At 40.9% G+C, this 25,096-nt stretch overlaps 1 protein-coding gene across 2 annotated transcripts in view; it reads right to left on the minus strand.

Moving 5' to 3' along the window:
• LOC105480118 (presenilin associated rhomboid like) overlaps positions 1 to 25,096 on the minus strand; it is a 53,858-nt gene that overhangs the window by 3,478 nt on the left and 25,284 nt on the right. For both annotated transcript variants that reach the window (XM_011738587.3, XM_071091360.1), the window contains 5 exons: positions 10,645 to 10,740; positions 8,153 to 8,302; positions 6,492 to 6,562; positions 537 to 638; positions 300 to 397 (listed from right to left, as the gene is read on the minus strand). In XM_011738587.3, coding sequence (XP_011736889.2) covers positions 300 to 397; positions 537 to 638; positions 6,492 to 6,562; positions 8,153 to 8,302; positions 10,645 to 10,740 — 517 coding nt within the window. The remainder of the gene's footprint in view (positions 1 to 299; positions 398 to 536; positions 639 to 6,491; positions 6,563 to 8,152; positions 8,303 to 10,644; positions 10,741 to 25,096) is intronic.

Below are 25,096 nucleotides of genomic sequence, written 5' to 3' on the forward strand. Positions count from 1 at the left end.
TGACAGCACAGACTGGGGGCCAGGCGACAGTCTTCTAAGAGGGGGCTGGGAATAACAGGCCAGGAGTTGGGGCAACTTAAGGTTAAGGGTAGGGTAAAGGTACAGACTGTCTCTACGAATAAGCCAGCTAGGCTGGGTAAGCCCAAAGCAAGCCATGTTGAGGTTTCCTGACCCTCCCAAGCCCACCTGCTTCTGCTTCTGTTGCATAGCTCAATGTCTCACTCTGCTGTGGGGACTGGGGGTAGGAGGAGGGCATAACCCAAGGAAGCAGTTTAGCAATCAATTACACTCAAACTTACATTCCAAAAAGAGCTCCCCCAAGATGTGCTGCATGATCAAAAAATTTCCATCCCAGGATCATTCCTGCTGTATCCATGGCGATAATGGCTTTCAGGGCCTGAAAGGCAGCAAGAAACAAGAGAAGTGGCACAACTGTGATTCCTCCAGCACTGACGTTTCTAACGTAAGGGCAAGAACCCACTCAACATAAAAACATCACCACTATCCCCAGAACTGCACTTCATAAAAATACTTACATTCCCTGCTGTGAACGTGAACATCGGAAGGAAAATAATGGCAAGCCTCCCTTCTGGGATCTTAGTGCAGACAGCTGCGAGGACCGTCATGATGGCGCCAGACTGCAAAGCAACACAGCAGGGAGAATGGGAAACGCAACATGCAGCTGCTTATGGCTACAAGGTCTAAAGAGCAGCACATTTTCTAGAAAGTTTATATGCTGCACATTTCTAGGTGAGCACAAGGCTGAGGCAGACAGATTATCTGAGGTCAGGAGTTTGAGACCAGCCTGACCAATGTGGTAAAACCCTATCTCTACTAAAAATACAAAAAAAAAAAAAAAAAAAAAAATAGCCAGGTATGGTGGCAGGTGCTTATAATCCCAGCTACTTAGGAGACCAAGTCCTGAGAATTGCTTGAACCCGGGAGGCAGAGGTTGCAGTGAGCCGAGATTGCACCACTGTACTCCAGCCTGGGTGAAAGAGCGAGACTCCATCTCAAAACAAAACGAACAAAAAAGACTATATGGGAGTCCCTTGTACTATTTCCTTCAACTTTCCGTAAGTTTTTAATTATTTATGAATGTTAAAAAAAAAAAAAAAAAAGACACCTAAGAGCAAAATAACTTTTAAAAGAAGCCCCTATCATTAAAAAGAAAGGTTCCTACCTTTTCATATTAAGAAGGTTATTTCTGGAAAACAGCATCTACCTCTCTTAATCAATGTTTTCTTAATGTCTTCTATGTGACAGGTTGCTTCACAATACAAGATTATCTTACATTTGGGGAATTACTAAAACTTTAAAGAAAAGTATTATGAGTCCCAGAGATCTCAGATGTCCCCAGTCCCTCATATAACTGCCAAGTGGCCTCAACAAGGAAACAAGCTCAGGTTGCAATCTTAGAAGTTAGGGTATTTTCAAGATGGAAGGACAGCATGAACATTCCTCAAAAGGAGAGCCCAAGAAGACCTGAATTTTGACCAAGCTGGCTTCTGTGCAAGAGTCTATAATTGTAGCCAGGTACAGTGTCTCACACCTGCAATCCCAGCACTTTAGGGGGCCAAGGCAGGTGGATCACCTGAGGTCAGGAGTTCAAGACCAGCCTAGCCAACATGGTGAAACCCTGTCTCTACTAAAAATACAAAAATTAGCTGGGCGTGGTAGTGTGCACCTGTAGTCCCAGCTACTTGGGAGGCTGAGGTTGCGGTGAGCCAAGATTGCGCCACTGTACTCCAGCCTGGGTGACAGAATGAGGCTTTGTCTCAAAAAAACAACCCCAAAACAAATCAAAATTACATTTTTCCCCAAAATGAAGCAAATATAATTTGATTAGTTGATATGAAAGAGCATTAAAATTCTATGAAGTTCTGCCTGGCGCAGTGGCTCACGCCTGTAATCCCAGCACTTTGGGAGGCTGAGGTGGGCGGGTCACCTGAGGTCAGGAGTTCAAGACCAGCCTGACCAACATTAAGAAACCCCAGCTCTGCTAAAAATACAAAATTAGCTGGGCATGGTGGTGCATGCCTGTAATCCCAGCTACTCGGGATGCTGAGGCAGGAGAATCACTTGAACTCGGGACGCAGAGGTTGCGGTGAGCTGAGATCGTGCCTTTGCACTCTAGCCTGGGCAACAAGAACGAAACTCTGTCTCAAAAAAAAATAATAATAATAATAATTCTATGAAGTTCTTCTAAATTACCGTTCCATAGATGATTATTCTCCATCTGTTAAAAAAAAATTGTCATTATCTGTACAATTCTATGTAACACTGGTTTTTTTTTGTGATTATAACTTATTGTAATTATTGCATATTAAAGAAGCAGTTCCATCATCCTTCTAGAATTTTCTCAATGTGGCTTTTATATAAATTTAAGTATTTATACGTCTGAATAAATCATAACTTGTTTTTTGACAAATGTTTGGGCTTACTCCCATGAAGAGAGATTTTTTTCACTTTTTCTAGTCAGAAAGAAGAATTTAATGAAAATGAAACCTTATCTTCTCAGAAAACGTTCACGTTCATACACAGTTTCAGTACAGTGAGTCATGAACCCTGATCCAACCAGACCTAAGAGGTGTGCGTCCATGGGAAGAGGTGAAGGTCTTTTGTTCTCCATCAGTATTTTTAGGTACACTGGTTATATACTTGTAATCAATATGCACATCTGATTTTTTTTACTTATTTCATAAACATATATTTTTTTGAGACAGAGTCTCGCTGCTGCCCAAACTGGAGTGAGGTGGCACGATCTCACTGCAACCTCTGCCTCCTGGGTTCAAGTTATTCTCCCACCTCAGCCTGTTGAGTAGTTGAGACTACAGGTACACACCACCACGCCCAGCTAATTTTTGTATTTTTAGTAGAGATGAGGTTTCACCATGTTGGCCAGGCTGGTTTCGAACTCCTGGCCTCAAGTGATCCACCCACCTCGGCCTACCAAATTGCTGGGATGACAGTTGTGAGCCACTGCGCCTGCGCTCATGAACATTCTTCTATATCTACATAATCTTCAAATCTATCATACTTATGTTTTTTAACTTTTTTTGGTATTATAATTTAAGTGAATCTGTTCCCTCTGCTTACAAAAGCTAAGCAGAGCTAAAGACCCGGGGTGTTACATATGAAACAAATATAAGACGACTCTGAAAGGGAGAGGAAAGCGGACCAGCTAGGAAGCCTGAGATTCAATGAATGTTGTGGTGGTGAGTTCCCTGGGCTTTCTTTTGACCTCATACTGATCATCCCTCAAAATGTTCTCTCTAGTCAAGGACCAAAAAAGGATAGCCTAGCAAAACAGAGATCTTGGAGACAATATTTAGAGAAACGGCTGCCCCGCAAAGGCTGAGCAGAGCCTAGACTTCCACCCTTGCCACACTGTAATGAGGCATCCCAATATGCCTAACAGGCGGTGTCAGTGGAAAGAAGCACCCTTGCTCCTCCTAGCCAAAGCGACATTAGCAGAGGTAGGACACTAGGTAGCCTGCACGCCCTGAGCTCCCATCCCTGCCCTGCAGTGACAAGAGCCCCTATCCCTCAGGAGGCAAAGGCGGCTGAGTGAGCAACCTGGATGTCTACTCCTACCCAGCAGTAATGAGTCACGGCACCCCCTCTCCTCATCGGAACAGTGTCAGAAGACGACTACTAAAACACTAGATTTCAATACGATCCAAAGTCTCATGATATCCAAAATGATCAGGCTTCAACTGAAAAATCACTCATCATATCAAGAACCAGAAAAATCTCAACTTGAATAAGAAAACACATTAGCTGGGTGCAGTGGCTCACACCAGTAATCCAAATACTTTGGGAGGCCCAGGTGGGAGGATCACTTGAGCCCAGGAGCTTGAGACTAGCCTTGGCAATACAGGGAGACCCTGTCTCTACAGAAAGGTTTAAAAATTATCCAGGATAGTACCAATATAGTAATTTACAAACATATTTGAACAGTCCATTCAACTTTTTTTCTTTTGAGATAGGGTCTCACTACATTGCCCAGGCTGGAGCACAGCAGTGTGTTCATGGCTTACAGCAGCCTCAACCTCCTGGGCTCAGGCCTTCCTCCTACCCTCCCATCCCTCCTGAGTAGGTAGGATTACAGGTGCATGCCACCATGCCCAGCTTAATTGTGAAATTTTTTGTAGAGATGAGGTCTCACTATGTTGCCCAGGCTGGTCTCAAACCTCCTGGGCTCAAGTGATCCTCCTGCCTTGACTCTCAAAGTGTTGGGCCTACAGGCGTAAGCCACTGTGCCTGGTTATCCCCTTCATCTTATAACATCTCACTAAACCAAGGGGACTAACACTTTACATTTTGTAGCAACATAACTTTGTTAATGGAGTTTTCTTTTCCAGATTTCTCATTAAAAATGCCATTATACCTGGTGATTTAATTTCCTTGAATTTTAATCACAGATTCATTAAGATATTTGGGGATAGTTTTATCCTACCATGGTTCTATAGGATTTTGATGACTGAACAGGAACTACCACGTCCACATTTTTTACTATGTGCTTCTTATTGTGCTAAGCACTCTAAATGAACTTGCCTTGCACATCAGAAATAGATGGTGTTATCCTCATTTTATATGGGGAAATTGAGGTTCAGAGAAGTTCAGTAATATGTTCTAGAAATCACAGGTAAGTAGCAGAACCAGGATTCACCCCTATCTACTTCCAAATACCTTACTGCCATACTTCATTAATTTTGCACTTCAGTTTCTTATCTGTAAGATGAGGACAACAGTTGTCCAAGAGCACATCAAAAGGCCCTCGCAGGTCCTTTCAGCTAATGAGAAAGGTCTCTTCACCCTCAGAGCCCCCATAGTCCTCTAGAGAATCCTCATTCCTTTCAGTGTGTATTAGATGTGTATATGCTTTTTCCCCAGCTAAATTTGAATTCTGAGTCTGTGATTCATCCTAGTGGTCTTCACTGGCTTCCTATATTAGGTGCTTAGCTGTTGAAGGAGGTAGAGAATATGATTCGAAATACATAAATTATACCAGAGCGAAATTTCATAAAGAAAACAAACATTCCACGAAGGAAAAAAAGGGGGCTTAAGAAAGCGTGTCAGTCATAGGACAGAATACAGGCCTCACTAGGAAAATTAAGTGTAAACAAATTTGGGGAACACACAAATTAGGAAATGGTTATTTTACATAAGAATTCTTTTTAAAATTGAACCTTTTTAGAGTTCCTTTAAATAGAAAACCCCCTATTTGAATGCATTTAAGTGAATTAGTATTTAAATATGTACAAACTGAATGCGTAGTTTAAAGAAATATTACATAAAGATTTCCATGTGCCTAGAAATCTGCCATTAAACTCAAAACATGCTTAAAAAATTTTTCTTTTCTTTGATACAGGGTCTTGTTCTGTCACCCAGGCTGGAGTGCAGTAGTGCGATCTCAGCTCACTGCAACCTCCACCCCATGAGTTCAAGTAATTCTCCTGGCTTAGCCTCCCAAGTAGCTGGGATTACAAGCGTGCACAACCACACCTGGCTAATTTTTGTATTTTTAGTAGAGACAGGGTTTCACCATATTGACCAAGCTGGTCTTGAACTCCCTGACCTTAAGCGAGCTGCCCACCTCAGCCTCCCAAAGTGCTGGGATTACAGGTGTGAGCCACTGCACTCGGCCTCAAAACACTTAAAAAAAATTATTTTTTTTTGAGACAGGGTCTTGCTATGTCATGCAGGCTGGAGAGTAGTGGTGCAATCATAGCTTACTGCAGCCTCAACCTCCTAGGCTCAAGCTATCCTCCTACCTCAGCCTCCTGAGTAGCTGAGACTACAGGCATGAGCCACCACACCCAGTTAATTTTTTAAATTTTTTGTACAGATAGGATCTTGGTATGTCACCCAGGCTGGTTTCAAATTCTTGGGCTCATCCTCCCGCCTTGGCCTCCCAAAGTGCTGGGATTACAGGTGTAAACCGCTGTATCCAGTCTAAGAAAAAATGTTTTAAGCATCCAGAATATAAGAGCTCTGAGGGCAGGAACCTTTGTCGTTGTTGTTGTTCCCCACTTTCTAAAACCATCACAAATAATCGTGATCATCTTGCTCACTGGCTGTATCCCCAGGCTCTAGCATAGTACCTAGCAGGCACTCCAATATTGACTGAATAGAAGGATAAAGCACCAGATTCAAACCTGTAATTAGAATTTTCCAATACTGGATTAGGCTCTTCGGTTTATGAGGATTGCATACTTACTGTTCTGAGACATACTCTATTCTGGTAAACATATAGAGAGAGAGAGCCAATGGTTAAAAGCCACAGCCAGAAATTTACAGAGCTTTACAAATGTGTAACTGAAAATTAGTCAACTGTATTGTTTCAATGTTAATTTCTTGGTTTCCATGTAGGGTGAAGGACATATGAGAAGCCCTTATCAATTTTACAACATTCTTCTAATTCTAAACTTATTTCAAAGTAAACTTAAAAATTAAATTTAAAAAAAATAAATAGAAATACTTACTGCACCGAGTGATGGTCCGTATCTTCCTGTGGCAACTTTACCCACGTAACTGACAAAATTGGAAATAACACCTGAGAAACAAGTCACATTACAATAACTTAAGTGAGGTATAAAAATGGTTTGCATTTTTTTTTCTTTTTCTTTTTTTTTTGAGACAGAGTTTCACTCTTTCACCCAGGCTGCTGAAGTGCAGTGGTACAATTTTGGCTCACTACAACCTCCGCCTACCAGGTTCAAGTTATTCTCATGCCCCAGCCTCCGGAGTAGCTGGGATTACAGGTGTACGGTTTTCATTTCTGACTTCCACACAGATAAACAGTGTCAGGTTTCAGTCTGGATCACTGTGAGGATACAGGCATGAATACTTATGCTACCTATCATTTCAGCGACTTTACAGGGGATGAAAAGTCTGACCTACTGCATGATCTGCTGAGCGAGGGTCACTCACTTTACTTCTCAGTTACCATTTTCCTCAACTGTAACATGAAGACTCATTCTCAGGAATATATTCTCTGGGCTGTACTCTAGACACACTAAATCAGAATATCTGTGGTAGGACAACAGACTGGATACTCCCTTAAGTCTCTTTGGCTTCACTGTCATTTGAGTCAACTTGGCTCATTTTTAAAAACTTCCTATGGAGCAGGAATTAATGTATCTGAAACAGACCCACGGTAACTACAACATAACTAGTGCTTGGGAAAGAACTACACACTTACCTTACAAGCCAAAGACAATGCTCAGCTTTTTTTGAAGGACTAGGTACACATAAGTATTCGATGAACACTAATTAAGCATCTACTCTGGGCCTTGTGGTAGATGCTTTTATTTAGTGCTTTCTTTAACCCCTTATCATGAGGAGGTAAGTATCATGAGGTTTAGTCATTTCACACAGCTGGTAGTAGAAATAGGATCTGAACCTGGGTCTATCTCCAAGCTCAGTGTTTTTCATTACAGCACAGCAAAACTGCCAGATATACTGTTTCTAAATGTAGAGATTTTAGAAATTAATTTTTATATTGTATTAAGTAAGTACATTTTACAAACAGAGAGGTAAGTAAAATCTGACCAACTGTCACATTAGCAGCATCTAGGGACCTGTCATGCATGAGAATTTCCTAACTGAAATAAGAAAACGATACCATCTTCAAGACCATGGCTAGGAAGTGGTTCCGTGCCAACATACATTCTTGCAAAGAAAGACAGAACAAGCTCATTCTTGACAATCATATTGCATAGCTCTGATTTAAAGCTTTCTGTGAACTGAACACACCGGGGGAAATGAGCTTGCTAAAGGTTATTTAACAAAGACCCAGGAGACTGAGGCAGCCGGGAAGACTGGGAACCACTATCTATAAAATGGTAGGCCTAAACTAAAGAAATCAAGGCCCAATGAGATTTTAAAAATGACGTGCTTAATCCTAACTTAAAATTAAGCATACCCACATAATTCATATGTAAGAGGAAATCAGCAAAATGAGAAGCAGAAAAGGCACACCTCCACCAATCTGTGGCACCCTTCTCTACATACACTGTGAGAAACAAATACATTCTGAGCACTCACTACGTGTAGAATATGGCAGTAACCATTCCCTGTGTCCCTTCTGCAGATAGGTTAGAGTGCTTATACTTTCAAAGGCCCTGAGATTAAAGCATATTACCTGCAGATAGGTACAATGCCATGAACTGCTCTTGACCCAGAATATTCACTATGCTGGAAGAGAAGCTCCACAAAACGTACATATTTGCTGCCATGTGAAATAAGGAGAAATGGCTGAATGTTGACAGCAACATTGGAGAACAAAGGACTTCTACAAGAGAAAGAAAAACACGGTCTGGTAATCATGGAACACACAGCCAATAAAAATTATCTATTTTAAACTTTTAAAAGTAGGCTGGGCGTAGTGGCTCATGCCTGTAATCCCAGCACTTTGGGAGGTCAACGCAGGCAGATCACTAAGTTGGGAGTTCAAGACCAGCCTGGCCAACGTGGTCAAACCCCATCTCTATTAAAAACATAAAAATTAGCCAGGCATGGTGGCACACGCCTGTAATTCCAACTACTTGGGAGGCTAAGACGGGAGAATCACCTGGACCTGGGAGGTGGAGGTTGCAGTGAGCTGAGATTGAGCCACTGCACTCCAGCCTGGGCCACAGAGTGAGACTATCTCAAAAAAACAAAAAACAAAAAACTATGAAACAAATTAAACATGGAAAACAAAAACAGCTTTTTTCTTTCTTTTTTTTTTTTTTGAGACGGAATCTTGCTCTGACACCCAGGCTGGAGTGCAGTGGCGTGATCTTGGCTCATTGCAAGCTCCGCCTCCCAGGTTCACGACATTCTCCTGCCTCAGCCTCCCCAGTAGCTGGGACTACAGGTGCCCGCCACCATGCCCGGCTAATTTTTTGTATTTTTAGTAGAGACAGGGTTTCACTGTGTTAGCCAGGATGGTCTCGATCTCCTGACTTCTTGATCTGCCTGCCTCAGCCTCCCAAAGTGCTGGGATTACAGGCGTGAGCCACCGCACCTGGCATCAACAGCTATTAAGACATTTTATTTTATTTTATTTTTTTCCTGGAGACAGAGTGTTGCTGTGTTGCCCCAGGCTGGAATGCAGTGGCATGAACTTGGCTCACTGCAGCCTCAACTTCCTGGGCTCAAGTGATCCTCCCACCTCAGCCTCCTGAGTAGTTGGGACCACAGGTACGCACTCCCATGCCCAACTAATTTTTGTATTTTTAGTAGAGATGGGGTTTCACCATGTTTCCCAGGCTGGTCTTGAACTCCTGAGCTCAAGTAGTTCACCTGCCTCAGCCTTCCCAAGTGCTGGGATTATAGGTGTGAGCCACTGTGCCCAGCTTAAGACATCATTTTTAAAAGCGGTAAAAAGCTGTCTTAGTAAATCTCTTTTCTACTTCGTAAGCAACCCATAAAGACTCTCAGTTCAATTAAAGCAACTTGTCCTTATGGCAAATGTTGATAATAAAAAAATAAGCAGTCTGGGCAACATAGTGAGACTTCATTTGCACTAAAAACAAAAAAATTAGCTGGGCATGGTGGCATGCGCCTGTAGTCCCAGCTCCTGGGAGCTGAGGTGTGAGGATCACTTGAGCCTGAGAAGCAGAGGTTGTGGTGAGGCAAGATTGTGTCACTGCACTCCAGCCTGGGCAACAGAGCAAGACCCTGTCTCAAAAAAATAAAATAAAATAAAAAATGAAAAAGTAAATTATGTTAATTATAAAGTTGTATGTAATATTTTCCTTAAAGAATAAACTTGTCGGCTGGGCATGGCAGCTCACACCTATAATCCCAGCACTTTGGGAGGCTGAGGTGGGCGGATCATTGAGGCCACAAGTTCAAGACCAGCCTAGCCAACATGGCAAAACCCGTCTCTGCTAAAAATATAAAAATTAGCCAGGCATGGTGGCATGCGCCCATAATCCCAGCTACTCAAGAGGCTAGCGGCAAGAGACTTGCTTGAACCCAGGAGGCAGAGGTTACAATGAGACAAGATTGCCCCCACTGCACTCCAGCCTGGCGACAGAGCTAGACTCTATCTCAAAAAAAAAAGAATAGGCTCTTCTTTTTGACAAATATAATTTGTCAAAAAATATTTAGATATTTGCTATGGGTGAGGTTCATTTTAGGTATCTAGGATATTACATTGAGAGAGATGAGGCTGGGCACAGTGGCTCATGCCTGTAATCCCAGCACTTTTGGAGGCTGAGCTGGGCGGATCACCTGAGGTCGGGTGTTCAAGAACAGCCTGTCCAACATGGTGAAACCCTGTCTCTATTAAAAATACAAAAACTAGTTGGGTGTGGTGGCGGGCACCTGTAATCCCAGCTACTAGGGAGGCTAAGGCAGGAGAATCACTTGAACCTCGGAGGTGGAGGTTGCAGTGAGCTGAGATTGCACCACTGTACTCTAGCCTGGGCAACAGAGCAAGACTCTGTCTCAAAAAAAGAAAAAGAAAAAGAAAAAGAGAGATGAGGTCCCAGTCCTCAATGAAGGAGCTTACAGCCTGTCCTCTGCATTTTGCTTGTAGCTATCGATAGGTAACTCGTCTTTTTTACAGCACTTTCATTAACTAAAGCATATTTCTTTCATATTATTTCTACCTTAAAATAAAATCAAACAAGTCCGACTTACTTGAGGCTGGATTCGATGTGAAATATCTGATCATTGTCCGCTGCAGAGAAGGTACTCTCCATAAACAGAATACAAGGACATTTGCAGCTATAATACCTACAAAATAAATATTTATAATTTAGGGAGGTTAAAAATAAAAGCAAAAAAGTCTTATCTAAATTACCGCCTTGTAAGATCTCTTCCACAATTATGTAAGAGTACTGTATACTTGGGGGATGGGGGTGAGCTAAAAAAAACCAAGTGAAATCAATGCTTTTAAAGTATCAGCACTGCCTAGGGTTGGTAAAGTCACAGAATTCCTGAGAAATCGCAAATGCTCTAGGAGCTAACTTCCTTTCCCTAGATCCGTATTTTACTTCTTTAGAACAGTTTACTCTTCTCAATAATAATCAGATCAATAATTTATTGTCTATAATAGCCAAACCAAAGACAGAAGTAATATATAAAATTAGGTTCTTTGGCCAAGAGTAGAAAAGCTAACATTACTCCTTTTTCCTCAGGGCATGGTATGCTTCTTAAACTTACTGCCGGCTTATGGAAACATATGTGAGTCATCTGTGTAGGTGAAGGTCAACATGTTTGAGAAAAATACTCATGTGATAGGAATTCAGGGATAATTTAGAAACACTCTGCAACTGCTTCTGAAGTCTGTTTACATGTGGGAGTTGGGTGACTTTCCTTTTTCTGTAAGTGTTGATGTTGTTAGTACTACTATGAAATTGAGGTTTATTTGATAATAGAATTAACTTGTTAGATTTTAGATAAGAAATTAAGTTATTCTTGAAAACTACAAACTTTAAAAAATATATTAATTTTATGAATTGCCACAACTCCTTCACATAGCAGGTATTCATCTACTTGTTGAATTAAAATAATTTAAACAATTTTATTCCTCCAGTCTCTGTAAGCAACAGGCAAGTAGCACTTTCACCTTCTTCAATGCCAGTAAGGACTGATTTCAATAACATTCTGGTAAGAGGATTTACTTTAGAAAATATTCTTTGTCTAGTCCCTGGCAGCTGCTACGTCTCGGTGTTACCTGTGGCTTCTGCACTTGCTCATTCTGTAAGGCTCTCAGCTAGCCCCTGGCATTTCTAGTCTGTCCAGTTTTTGCTCTCCCACTTGAGAGGTGGGAAAGGAAGCTACATTTTTCACAGATCTTAAGACATTTTTCTCATTTTAATATCTGAAATCAGGATGCATCTTATAATTGGTGGTATGTGATAGCTTAATTGGTAGCATTTTTTCTTTCTCTGTAGTACATTAAATAAAATTTTATTGCATTTTGTTGAACTGATTCCATCAGTTGTATCAGATGTCTCACTAGTGGGGACTGTGACAGCCATTATACCATCTTTGGTAAATAATTACCCAGAACTCTTTTAAAGATGGTGAGAGGGACAGCATTTATGCAAAGATGGGAAAAGGGATCATACACCAGGCAATGAAGAGCGAAAAGCACTGTGTGCACCTCCCAGTGTGGAGCCTGGAACCCTGGGAAGGGTAGGCAGGCAGAGCCTCCTCAGAGGGACTGGAGTCTTGGGAGGGTTATCCTGCAGGAAGAGCAGTGATTCGTGTTGCCCAGGATTCTTTAGTTTCCTCTGGGAGAGTTAATCATCTTTACTATGCAGAGTGCACGCTTAGGTCTAGGTTGTCATACTCAGTGATTAAATATCTTAGGGTAAAGAAAACCTGAGAATAGTCTGGCCATGATCATAAAGATCGAATTGCCAAGATCATGATCTGTCAGGGCTTTGGTGTTTTACTCTAATTGTGGTTCAAGGCAAAGCGAGCAAAATGGGGGCCCTGATCCTGCCTGCTAGGCTGAAAAATGGCAACGACTACTCTGCTTCCACTGTCAATTCCATGGGCAACTTCCTCAAACCACTGATACACAGCACACACAGCTTCTGGAAACCACAGGTACCACAGCACTGTCAAGAGGAGGGTATGTCTCTGGATAAAGTGATTACAATAAAGGAAAATACATGGAAAAAAAAAAAAAATGAAAGATAAAGGCCAGGCACGGTGGCTCACACCTGTAATCCCAGCAGCACTCTGGGAGGCTGAGGCAGACGGATCACCTGAGGTTGGGAGTTCGAGATCAGCCTGACCAGCATGGAAAAACCTCGTCTCTACTAATAATACAAAATTAGCCAGGCGTGGTGGTACATGCCTGTAGCCCCGGTTACCCGGGAGGCTGAGGCAGGAGTGAACCCAGGAGGCGGAGGTTGCAGTGAGTCAAGATCACGCCATTGCACTCCAACCTGGGCAACAAGAACAAAACTGTCTCAAAACCAAAAAAGTGGGGGAAGATAACCAAAGACATCAAGGTTAACAGTGGACAAAGAGTTAACACTGCTAAATTTTCAATCCAAATGCAAGAAGCTTTTCTGATAAATTATGGAGTACTGGCACTGAAACAGACTGTAGCCAAAATCCCTTACTTCATAAGCCAGTGGTCATCAAACTGCTTTCATGAGGCACCCCATTAGTAAACACCATCCATTAGTAAGAGACACATCCCATGTATGTATACTTATTAACAAATTATGTACGTGAACCACTATAAATTCATCATAAGACACATTTAACAAATTTAAAAGAAATAAGAAAAGTGAAATGCACATACTTTCTTCTTTGTAAACCCTATTCTGAAGGCCAATTAGAGATGAGAAAAACTGAGGCTGTAAAAGGTACAAGTTGCCAGTCAAATTCAGTGGCCAAGCCAGAAAATCTAGTGCTCTTTCTACTATACACCAAGACATGGGGAGCCAGGAGGATTTATTTTGACCTTGGTCACTCTAGGACTTCACACACCACATAAAAATGGCTTCCTTACTGGGAAAGAGCATATGCTAGTCCCCAGAAGCAGAGAAGAATGAGAGGATTTGTGGCAATCCTAGGCCTACTGAGGCAGTACTGCATTTTGGCTAAAAGTATGGGTGAAGGAGTCCAGCAGAAGTGACTCTGTCCTACTTACATTATAACCTCAGGAAGAGGCCTAACCTCTCAGCTTGTTTCCTCTTCTATAAAATGAGGATAATAAAATCTACCTGAAAGGGTTGAATGGTGTGTGGTGGCTCATGCCTATAATCCTACCACTCTGGGAGGTCCAGGCAGAAGGATCCATCCCTTGAGCCTAGAAGTTTGAGACCAGCCTGGGCAACATAGTGAGACCTCCTCTTTCCAAAAAAATGAACAAAATCAGCTGGGCATGGTGGCACATGCTTGGGTCCCAGCTATTTGGGAGGCTAAGGAAACCAGGAAGTCAAGTATGCAGTGAGACAAAATTGCGCCACTGTACTCGTCTGGGCGACAGAGGGAGACCCTGTCTCAAAAATAAATAAATAAATAAAAAGGAAAAAAAAGGGTTGAGTGATGATGAAATGAGAAAACATGATTAAATGTAGCAGTCACACAGTGACGAACCAATAAATGGAAAACATGGTGAAAAGAGAATGGCCTTTTCAGGTCTGAATCCTAAGTATGTCACTTGGCAGTTTTGTGGCCTATGGCACTTTATTCCCTCATTTGTAAAATAAGGCTAATACCTCCTACCTCATAAAGGTTGTAGTGGGGCTTAAATAAGATAGTACATGCACCTAGTATGCAAATGATCAAAGAATAATGGTTTCCTCCTCTCTCCTCCTCTGAGAAATAGAAGGGCTTAAGTTTTGTATATCTCCACTTAGGAGGGATCTCATCTGCTTCTTCCTGACTCTATGGTAACTCTTGGACAAGCTTGGCACTACTGATTCAGGAAGGCTGCTGCTGTCCTAGTGCCTATCCTCACACCTGTGTAATGCACTGGACTACATCAGTGAAAAAGTAACAAAATAAGGATCTCTGAAAACTCTCCTTCATAAGAGCAATGAAAGAACTGGCAAAAAATGTCAGAATCAACTTTTTCAGAACTCTGGAAACTAATCAAAGGTTTATAGCAAACCAGGGCGTATTTACTTAAGAAAAACAGCTGAATCTCAAAACAGCTAGCTTTACAGCATTTTGCCATTCTCCTGCCTCAGCCTCCCGAGTAGCTGGAACTACAGGTGCCCGCCACCACACTTGGCTAATTTTTTGTATTTTCAGTAGAGACGGGATTTCACCATGTCAGCCAGGATGGTCTTGATCTCCTGACCTCATGATCCGCCCGCCTCGGCCTTCCAAAGCTTTGCAGCATTCTAACTTGGCCTAGTCCAATCCCCCGTTCTCTAGTTACAAGGTAGTCTTAAAAACCGAGGTAGCTGGTAGAATGGAGCTGGAGCTCTTTCAAAGCCTCATTCCCAAAGAATTGTCATTATTTGACCTGGCTGTTGATTCCATGTAAGACCCACTTTCAAGGCTGTTTAACCTGACTGGGAGCTCCTCAAGTACAAAACTTTTCACAGAGGGTGTTGTCAAAAACAATGACAGGTAAGTGTTTTAAGTTTCAGACTGCCTGAGATGCTGGATAACACATGGAGGCAAGTAAGAGACTAATCAAAAATCTTAAGAGGAAAAGCAGGGGAATAAGATTTCCATAGAAACTTTGAAAAACTCCAACATATTACTGGACCCTAGAAGGCCACACGCATAGTAAGATAAAATAGACCTCAAGACAAAATTCATTGCTAGAGAAAAAGAAGGATATTATACAATGATGAAAAGGTCAATTCATCAAGAAATAACAATTAGAAACATGCACCTAACAAAAGAATCTCAAAAGACATGAAGAAAAGGACAGAACTGAAGGGAAAAACAACTCAACAATAATAGCTGGAGACTTCAGAACTCCATTTACAATAATAGAGAGATTAATTAAATGATTAGCAAGGAAGTAGAAGACTTGAGCAACTCTATAAAACAACTTGACTTAACAGACTACCTATAAACACACCATCCAACAAAAGCAGAATATACATTCTTCTCAAGTGCACGTGCAGCATATTCTAGGATATGTTCAGTCACAAAACAATTCTCAATAAACTTAAACTAGAACACTAAATTATACAAAGTACGCCCTCTGATCATGTGGAATGAAATTACAAATCAATACAGAAATAAACTCAGAAAATTCACCAGTATGTGGAAATTAACAAACTCCTAAATAACCAATGGTTCAAAGAAGAAATCACAAGGGCAACTAGGAAACTGAGATGAATGAAAACAAAAATACAAGATGCCAAAATTTATAGGATGCAACAAAAGTGGTGCTATGAAATGTCCACATTAAAAAAGGAGATCGCAACTCAATAACCTAACTTTTCACCTTAAGAAAGTGTAAAGAGAAGAGCAAACTAAAACCAAAGCAAGGAGAAGGAAAGAATGAAGAAAATAGGTAAATGAATTTTAAAAAAAAGCAAAATTAATAAATACAAAAGTTGGATCTGTTTGAAATGATCAATAAAATTGACAAACTTTTAGCTACAGTGACAAAGAAAAAAAGACTCAAATTACTAAAGTCATGTCATACAGGTCTGAGATTAGCTAAAAAATAAAAGGAAAAATAAAAACAAATTACTAAAATCAGGAATGAAAGCAGAATGTTACTACCAACCTTACAGAAATCAGAATTACTACAAAATGCAATGAACAATTATATACCAACAAATGAGAATAACTTAGATGAAATTTAAAATTCCTAGAAAGACACCAACTACTAAAACTGACTTGAAGAAATAGAAAATCTGAACAGACCAAGAATAAATACAGAGACTGAACTAGTAATTTAAAAAACCACAAAGAAAAGTCCAGAGCCAGATAAGGTGTTAGGTGCCTATGTTTCTCATTGGCTTCACTAGTATTTGCGTTTCCTACAGCTGTTGTAACACAAACTTGGTGGCTTAAAACAACAAAAATCTATTCTCTTCCAGTTCTGGAAGCTAGAAGTCAGAAACCAAGGTGTGAAGTGTCAGCAGGGCCATGCTTCCTTTTGAAGGCTCTAGGGAAGTGTCCTTCCTTCCCTCTTCCTAGCTTCTGGTGGCTCCCGACAATTCTTGGCGTTGTTTGGCTTATAGGTGCATCACTCCAATCTTTGCCACCATCTCTTTGGTCTTGTTTTCTGTATCTTTCTTTGTCCTCTCCTCTTCTTATAAAAACATGAGTCAATGGATTAAGGTACATCCTAATGTAATATGATCTCTCTGTAACTAATCAAATCTGCAAAGCTGCTATTTCAAGTAAAGTAACATTCTGTGGTTCTAGGTGGACACAAATTTTGGGGAAGCACACTATTCAACTTACTACAACTGGGAAATTCTACCAAATATAAAGGAGAATTAACACCAATCCTTCTCTAACTCTTTCAAAAAATAGAAGAGGAAGGAACATTTTCCAACTCATTCTATGTAGCCAGTATCACCTTCGTATCAAAACCAAAGACATCACAAAAAAACTATCAATATCCCTTTATGAAAACAGATGCAAAAATCCTCAAGAAAATTTTGGCAAACCAAATCCAGCCATATATAAAAAGGATTATAAATCATGACCAAGTGGAATTTGTCACAGGAATGCCAGTTGGGTTCAACATATGAAAAATCAACGTAATATTTCACATTAACAAAGTTGGAAGACTCACAATTCATAGTTTCAGAATTTACAACACAAACCTACAGGAATAAAGACAATGTAGTACTAGAATAAGGACAGATATATAAATCAATGGACAGAACTGAGAGTCCGGAAATACACCCCATATGATTATGGTCAACTGGTTTTTCACTAAGGTTCCAAAAAAATTCAATGGTGGAAAGATTGGTCTCGTCAAAAATGGTGCTCAGAAAAGTGGATATCCATAAGCAAAAGAATGAGTTTGGACCCCTACCTCAAACCAAATACAAACATTAACTCAGAATTAATCAAATGTCTAAATTGAAGAGCTAAAATTTTGAAGCTCTTAGAAGAAAACACAGGTACACATCTTTGTGACCTTGAATTAGGTCACAGTTTCCTTGACATGACACTTAAAAGTACAATCAACAAAGGAAAAAATAGATAAAATGAACTTCAGCAAAATTAGAATGTTTATGCTTTGGAAAACACTATGAAGAAAGTGATAAGACAACTCACAGAATGGGAAAAATACTTGTGAATCGTATCTCTTAATAAGGGTCTAGTCTCCAAAATATATAAATAACTTTTACAACTCAACAAAAAGACAAATAGCTATTTTTAAATGAGGAAAACATTTGGAGAAACAGGCATTTCTCCGAAGAAGACTAAATATACAATAAGACATGAAAAGATGTTCGTTACTCATTAAGGAAAGGCAAATCAAAACCACACTGATATCCCTTTACACTCACCAGGATGGATATAATAAAGGCAACAAAATGGAAGAAAATGTGCAAATCATATCTGATAAGGGATTAATATCCAGAATATATAAAAAGCTCAACAGCCCAATGTAAAAATGGGCAAAGGAAGTAAATAGAAAGTTCTCCAGAGAAGATATACAAATACCCAATAAGCACATGAAAAGATGCTCACCATTACTAATCACTAGCAAAATCTGTGGGGAAAAGAAAGATCAGACTGTTACTGTGTCTATATAGAAAGAAGTAGACACAAGAAACTCCATTTTGTTCTGTATCTGAGATGCTGTTAATCTGTGACCCTACCCCCAACCTTGTCCTTGCAAGAGACATGTGCTGTGGTGACTCAAGGTTTAATGGATTTTGGGCTGTGCAGGATGTGCTTTGTTAAACAAGTGCCTGAAGGCAGTATGCTGGTTAAAAGTCATCAGCATTCTCTTAATCTCAAGTACCCAGGGACACGTACACTGCCAAAGGGCGTACACTGCCAGAGGTCGCACACTGCCAAAGGTCGCAGGGACCTCTGCCTAGGAAAGCTAGGTATTGTCCAAGGTTTCTCCCCATGTGATAGTCATGGCCGGGCGCGGTGGCTCAAGCCTGTAATCCCAGCACTTTGGGAGGCCGAGACGGGCGGATCACGAGGTCGGGAGATCAAGACCATCCTGGCTAACACGGTGAAACCCCGTCTCTACTAAAAAAATACAAAAAACTAGCCGGGCGAGGTGGCGGGCGCCTGTAGTCCCAGCTACTCGGGAGGCTGAGGCAGGAGAATGGCGTGAACCCGGGAGGCGGAGCTTGCAGTGAGCTGAGATCTGGCCACTGCACTCCAGCCTGGGCGACAGAGCAAGACTCTGTCTCAAAAAAAAAAAAAAAAAAAAGAGAAAGACCTGATCATCCCCTAGCCTGACACCCGTGAAGGGTCTGTGCTGAGGAGGACTAGTGTAAGAGGAAAAGAAGCCTTGACAGCTGAGATAGAGAAAAGCATCTGTCTCCTGCCCATCCCCGGGCAATGGAACATCTCAGTGTAAAACCCGATTGTATGTTCTGTTTACTGAGAAACGAGAAAACCACCTTAGGGCGAAAGGTGGGACTTGCTAGAGCAATGCTGCTCTTTATGCACTAAAAAAGTTTATGAAGATGTTTGCATACGCATATCAAGGCACAGCACTTTTCCTTAAACTTATTCATGTCACAGAGCTCTTTATTCATATGTCTTACTGCTGACCTTCTCCCTACAATGATCCTATTATCTTGTCACTTCCCTTTTTCTAAGATAGTAAAGATAATTATCAATAAATACTAAGGGAACTCAGAGACCGGAGCTGGCGTGGGCCCTCTGTATGCCTAGAGCTGGTTCCCTGGGCCCACTTTTTCTTTCTCTATACTTTGTCTCTGTGTCTCATTTCTTTTCTCAAGTCTCTCGTTCCACCTAACGAGAAACGCCCACATGTGTGGAGGGGCAGGCCACCCCTTCAAACATGGAAATTAAAACTATACCCATTAGGACGGCTATCATCAAATTTCAAAAAAAGGAAAACAGGCCAGCCATGGTGGCTCACACCTGTAATCCCAGCACTTTGGGAGGCTGAGGCAGGTGGATCACCTCAAGGTCAGGAGTTCGAGACCAGCCTGACCAATATGGTGAAACCTTGTCTCTACTAAAATAAATAAATAAATAAATAAATTAGCCAGGTGTGGTGGCATGAGCCTGTAGTCCCAGCGACTTGGTAGGCTGAGACAGGAGAATTGCTTGAACCTGGGAGGTGGAGCTTGCAGTGAGCTGAGATCATGCCACTGCACTCCAGCCTGTGCAACAGAGCGAGATTCCATGTCAAAAAAAAAAAAAAAGAATTGAATGCATGGTCGGTCTCAAAGAGATATCTGCACACCCATTTTCATAGCAACATTATTCACAATAACAAGAGGTAGAAATAACTCAAACGTCCATTAATAGGTGAATGGATAAACAAAATGTGATATACACACAAAATAAAGTATTATTCAGCCTTAAAAAAGGAAGTAAATACTGTCACGTGCTCCAACATGGATAAACCTTGTGGACATGATGCTAAGTGAAATAAGCCAGTCCAAAAAAACCAAGAATTTTATGATTCTACTTGCATGAGGTATCTAAAGTAGTTAAATGCATAGAAAAAGGAAGAAGGATGGTGGTTATCAAGGGCTGAAGGGAGGAGAAAAAGGGGACATACTGTTTAATGAGTAGAGAGTTTCAGATATGCAAAATGAAGAAGTTCTAGAGATTGGTTTTACAAAAATGTGAATATACTGAACTCGATTGAACTATATGCTTAAAAATGATTAAGATGGTATATTTCATGTTATTTATTTTTTTACAATTAAGGAAAAAAAAAAAGAGTTACCACATGACCCAGCAATTCCATTCCTGGCTATATACCGAGAAATGAAAACATGTGTCCACACAAAAACGTGCACATGAAAGTTCATAGCAGCATTATTAATAGCTGAAGAACGGAAACAACTCAAATGCCCATCAACTGATGAAGGAATAAACAAATGTAATATATCCATACACTGGAACATTATTTGGCCATAAAAAGAAACAGAAGTACTGATGATATATACTGCAACATGAGTGAACCTTAAAAAATTATGCTACGTGAAAGAAACAGACACCAAAGGCTACACATTATGTGACTTGATGTATATGAAATCTCCAGAACAGGAAAGTCCCTGAAGAAAGCAGCTTGATGGCTGCCTAAGGCTGAGGGGAAGGAAGGAATGGAGGAGTGACTGCTAACGGGAATGGGGTTTCTTTTTGGGATAATGAAAGGGCCCTGGGATTAGATAATGATGATAGTTGCACAGCCTTTTAAATATAATAAACACCACTGAATTTACTTTGGCTTTCTATTTTTATTTGTTATTATTTTTAGAGAGGTGTGGGAGGTCTCACCATGTTGCCCAGGCTGGTCTAGACTCAAACAATCCTCTGACCTCAGCCTCCTAAGTGGTAGAATTCCAAGTGTGAGCCACCACACTCAGCCAATTGTATACTTTAAATCAGTGGTCCCCAACCTTTTTGGCACCAAGGACCAGTTTTGTGTTAGACAATTTTTCCATAGACCAGGAGTAGGGGGATGGTTTTGGGATGATTCAGATGCATTACATTTATTCTGCACTTTATTTCTATTATATCATAATATATAATGAAGTAATTACACAACTTATCATAATGTAGAATCAGTGGGAGCCCTGAGCTTGTTTTCCTGCAACCAGATGGTCCCGTCTGGGTGTGATGACAGACAGGGACAGATCATCAGGCATTAGATTCTTATAAGGAGTACACAACCTAGATCCCAGCCTGGTCAACATGGTGAAACTCTGTCTCTACTAAAAATACAAAAGTTAGCCACATGTGGTGGCAGGTGCCGGTAATCCCAGCTACTTGGGAGGCTAAGGCAGGAGAATCACTTGAATGCGGGAGGCAGAGATCGCAGTGAGCCAAGATCGCACCACTATACTCTAGCCTGGGCAACAGAGCAAGACTCTGTCTCAAAAAAATAAACAAAAAAACAAAGGAAAAAAAACATAAATGAAGTTTCACTCGTTCCCCTGCCGCTCATCTCCTGCTGTGCAGCCCGGTTCCGGTACCAGTCCTTGGCCCAGGGTTGGGAATCCCTGCTTTAAATGGTGAATTTTATATGTGAATTATATCTTAATTTTTAAAAAGGCAGATGCACTGATTTGGAAAGCATTACTTGGTTCAATGACCTCAGGTTATTTTCCTCCTCAGCCCAAGAAAGGTAGTATAACCCCTTTTTTCTCATTTTCCTATAAAGGACTTACCATACCACTTGGGGTCTAATAGCTACTCACAGATCCCCTCTGTTTCTGGGTGGGCCAAGTCACACCTCCACAGCTCCTTTATCTGAAGGGGCTACTATATCGACCCAGACCCGGCCAGTCCAGACACTGACAAGCATGTACATCCACAGCAGCCAAAGAACTGGGCTCAAGCCATCCTTACCTCAGGTTCTCTGGGAACCAGGCAGGTGTAAAGATCAACCTGTTGGCCTCACACAGTGGCTATCATTTCTTTTCCTAGGTAGTATCCACCAAACTAATTAAGGACTGGGTCCACAGCTACCTGGAATCAAGAAGAAACCCAGAGAGACTGTCCATCTTCCATCCTCCCACTGGGATAGAGACAGAAAGTTTGAAACTAATACGGGTAAACAGAAAGGGCAAATTCACAATGAGGGAGGCAAAGGCCCTTATAATTGCTAACCACAAAAAAGGGTTGTTATTTCTCTGTACTCTCCCTGCAGATGAGAATATCTAACCTTCCCGGTGGGCAACTTTTAGAAATCAATCTGACGTATTTATACTCTGTACATTGTTGGAGGACATTTAAAATGGTACACAACTTCTTTTAAGACAACTTTGCAATACACAAAATTTTAAATGTACATATTCTTTGACCCAGCAATTCTATTTCCAGTAACTTATCCTAAAAATATACTTGTACAAGGTACAGAGATCTGTATGTAAGGCAATTCACCGCAGTAATATTTCTAGAAGCAGAAGACTAAAAACCACATAAATATCTATTAATAAAAGATTTGTTAAATAATATTCAGTTACATGGAATACTATAATGTCATTAAAAAGAATATGCTGGCCAGGCACAGTGGTTCACATCTGTAATCCCAGCAATCTGGAAGGTCAACGCAGGAGGACCACTTGAGTCCAGGAGTTCAAGACCAGCCTTGGGAGGTTGAGGCTGCAGTGAGCCGTGATCATGCCACTGCACTCCAGCCTTAGTGACAAGTGAGATGCTGTCTCAAAACAAACCAAAACAAACAAAAAAGCCTGGTGTGCTGGTAATTTCCATTTATCAATCCGGGTGCTGGTTACATGGATGTGCTCAGCTTGTGAAAATTAATTAGTTGAGTTGTACATTTGACATATTCACATTCTTCTGTGTATATTATACCTCAATAAAATATTAAAAAGAATGTAACAGACCTACTTGTACTGATATAGAATGTTCTTTAAAATATTAAGTGAAAAAAAAATCATGGTGCAGAAGAGTATGTATTGCATGTTACTATTTTTGTGTTAAACCACAGATAGATATAAATGCCTACACATAAATAGATGCCTTGGAAGAACACACAAGTAACTAAACATGCAATGGTTATTATGGGAAAGGGAAAGTGCAGAACTGGAAGTTGAGAGTGAGAGAAAGACTTATTTTTCACTTTATGTATCCTTTATTCCAATTTTCATCTGTTACCATGCATATTTATTCCTTTTACAATGACAAAATCTAGTCTAGGCAGTCAAAAAGGGCTCCCTTTCCTCCCTGGGTACCAGGCTGCTACTCTGGAACAATCTGCTGCAATTTGTGCTGTGAATCAGCACCCAGATACTTGACAGGGGGAGGCAGTGTGGTTTATCAGAAAGGTAATTAGTGGTGGTTTGCTATTCTAGAAAGTGAAAGGACATAACAAGCCTATACTCTGAAATATGAAGTGGATTTGATTCCCGAATCCACCCAGTTCTAGCTGTGTGATCTCAGTTATTTGACGGCTCCTTGCCCCATCTGAGAAATGAGGATACCACTAACAGGGTTCTTATGATGATTAATAATAATATAAATGCATGTAAAGCACATAGCATGATACTTGAAGTGTGGTTGGCACTCAAGGATTAATTTTGCTATTCTTCTCCAAAAATAACTTGTTTGCAGACTGGGAAGTCAGGAGTTAGGGGTTACAGAAAAACAGTGACTGATTAAAAGATAAAGATGCGCTATAAGACCAAGGAAAACGTTACCTTACCAGCAACATCAGAATAGACAAGGAGGCCTTAGTCTGGGAAGACAGTTCAAAACCTTGAAAATGTACAAGGAGAGAGAGAACCGAAATGAAAAAGAATAAGCCTGGTAGAAACAGAACAGCAAAGAAAAAAGAATAGACTTTAGAAGTTGGGGCAAGGGGTCAAAGACTAGAGAGTAGTAGCGACTAAACTTTGATGCTGACAAAAAATACACTAGTAGAGGAACTAGGGCATAGTTTTCTTGAGATCTCTCTCCCTATCCTTTTCCGTCCTCGCTCCTTCTTGATCAAAAATAATAATTTAGCTGATTCTTTCCCGTGGCTTTACCTGAATCTCAATACAGTAAAGTCAGCATTCTCTTGAACTAACAGGAAAACCTGGCAAGTGCCTCAAAGACAATCCTGAAAGCTAGAAAGGTAGGAGAAAATATTCTCTCTGGGGCTTGCCCGGGGACCTCCAGGACAGGCTTAAAAGGCTGACAGATCAGGGCAACAGAACAGAAGATTAGCTGAAATATAAAAGCACCAGGGATGACAAATCTAGCTTTGAAGAATGTCACCTTATACTCCCCATTTGCTCCACAAATACCCAGTGGGCTTATAAACACTTTTTCAGAGCAATATGAAGCCTGGGGAGATTATTTCTGTGTAATAAAAATTAAGACCAAAAAAAATCCTCAAACAAACCAAAAAAAAAAAGGATTAAAACGAGTCTCCTAGTATAGCTTTAAAAAGGGATTTGCACAGACAGATTGAGACAGAACAGTCAAAAACTACAGACTCCAAACCTGGCATCAGCTGTAAGAAAGGGAGGTTTTTGTTGTTGTTGTTTTCAGACGGAGTCTCACTCTATTGCCCAGGCTGGAGTGCAATGGCATGATCTCGGCTCACTGCAACCTCTGCCTCCCAAGTTCAAGTGATTCTCCTGCCTCAGCCTCCCTAGTAGCTGGGATTATAGGCATGTGCCACCACATCCAGCTAATTTTGTATTTTTAGTAGAGACGGGGTTTCACCATGTTGGCCAGGCTGGTCTCCAACTCCTGACCTCAGGTGATCCATCCACCTCGGCCTCCCAAAGTGCTGGGATTACAGGCGTGAGCCACTGCACCCAGCTAGAAAGGGAGGTATTTTACCTCACCACCAGATGCCTCCTTAAGAATAAAATAAATTACAGGTATGCCTTACAATCTGACTGTTCTTATCTACACCTAGGAACCGAAGAGACATGGATAAATTTGAGATACCCATCATTATCTGAAACTCAGAAACCATGTATATTTGGATTAACACTTTACTGTCTGAACTTACTATATCCAAAATCTTTCCATC

This window comes from Macaca nemestrina, chromosome 2, assembly GCF_043159975.1.
Source record: "Macaca nemestrina isolate mMacNem1 chromosome 2, mMacNem.hap1, whole genome shotgun sequence".
Classification (NCBI taxonomy): Eukaryota; Metazoa; Chordata; class Mammalia; order Primates; family Cercopithecidae; genus Macaca; species Macaca nemestrina.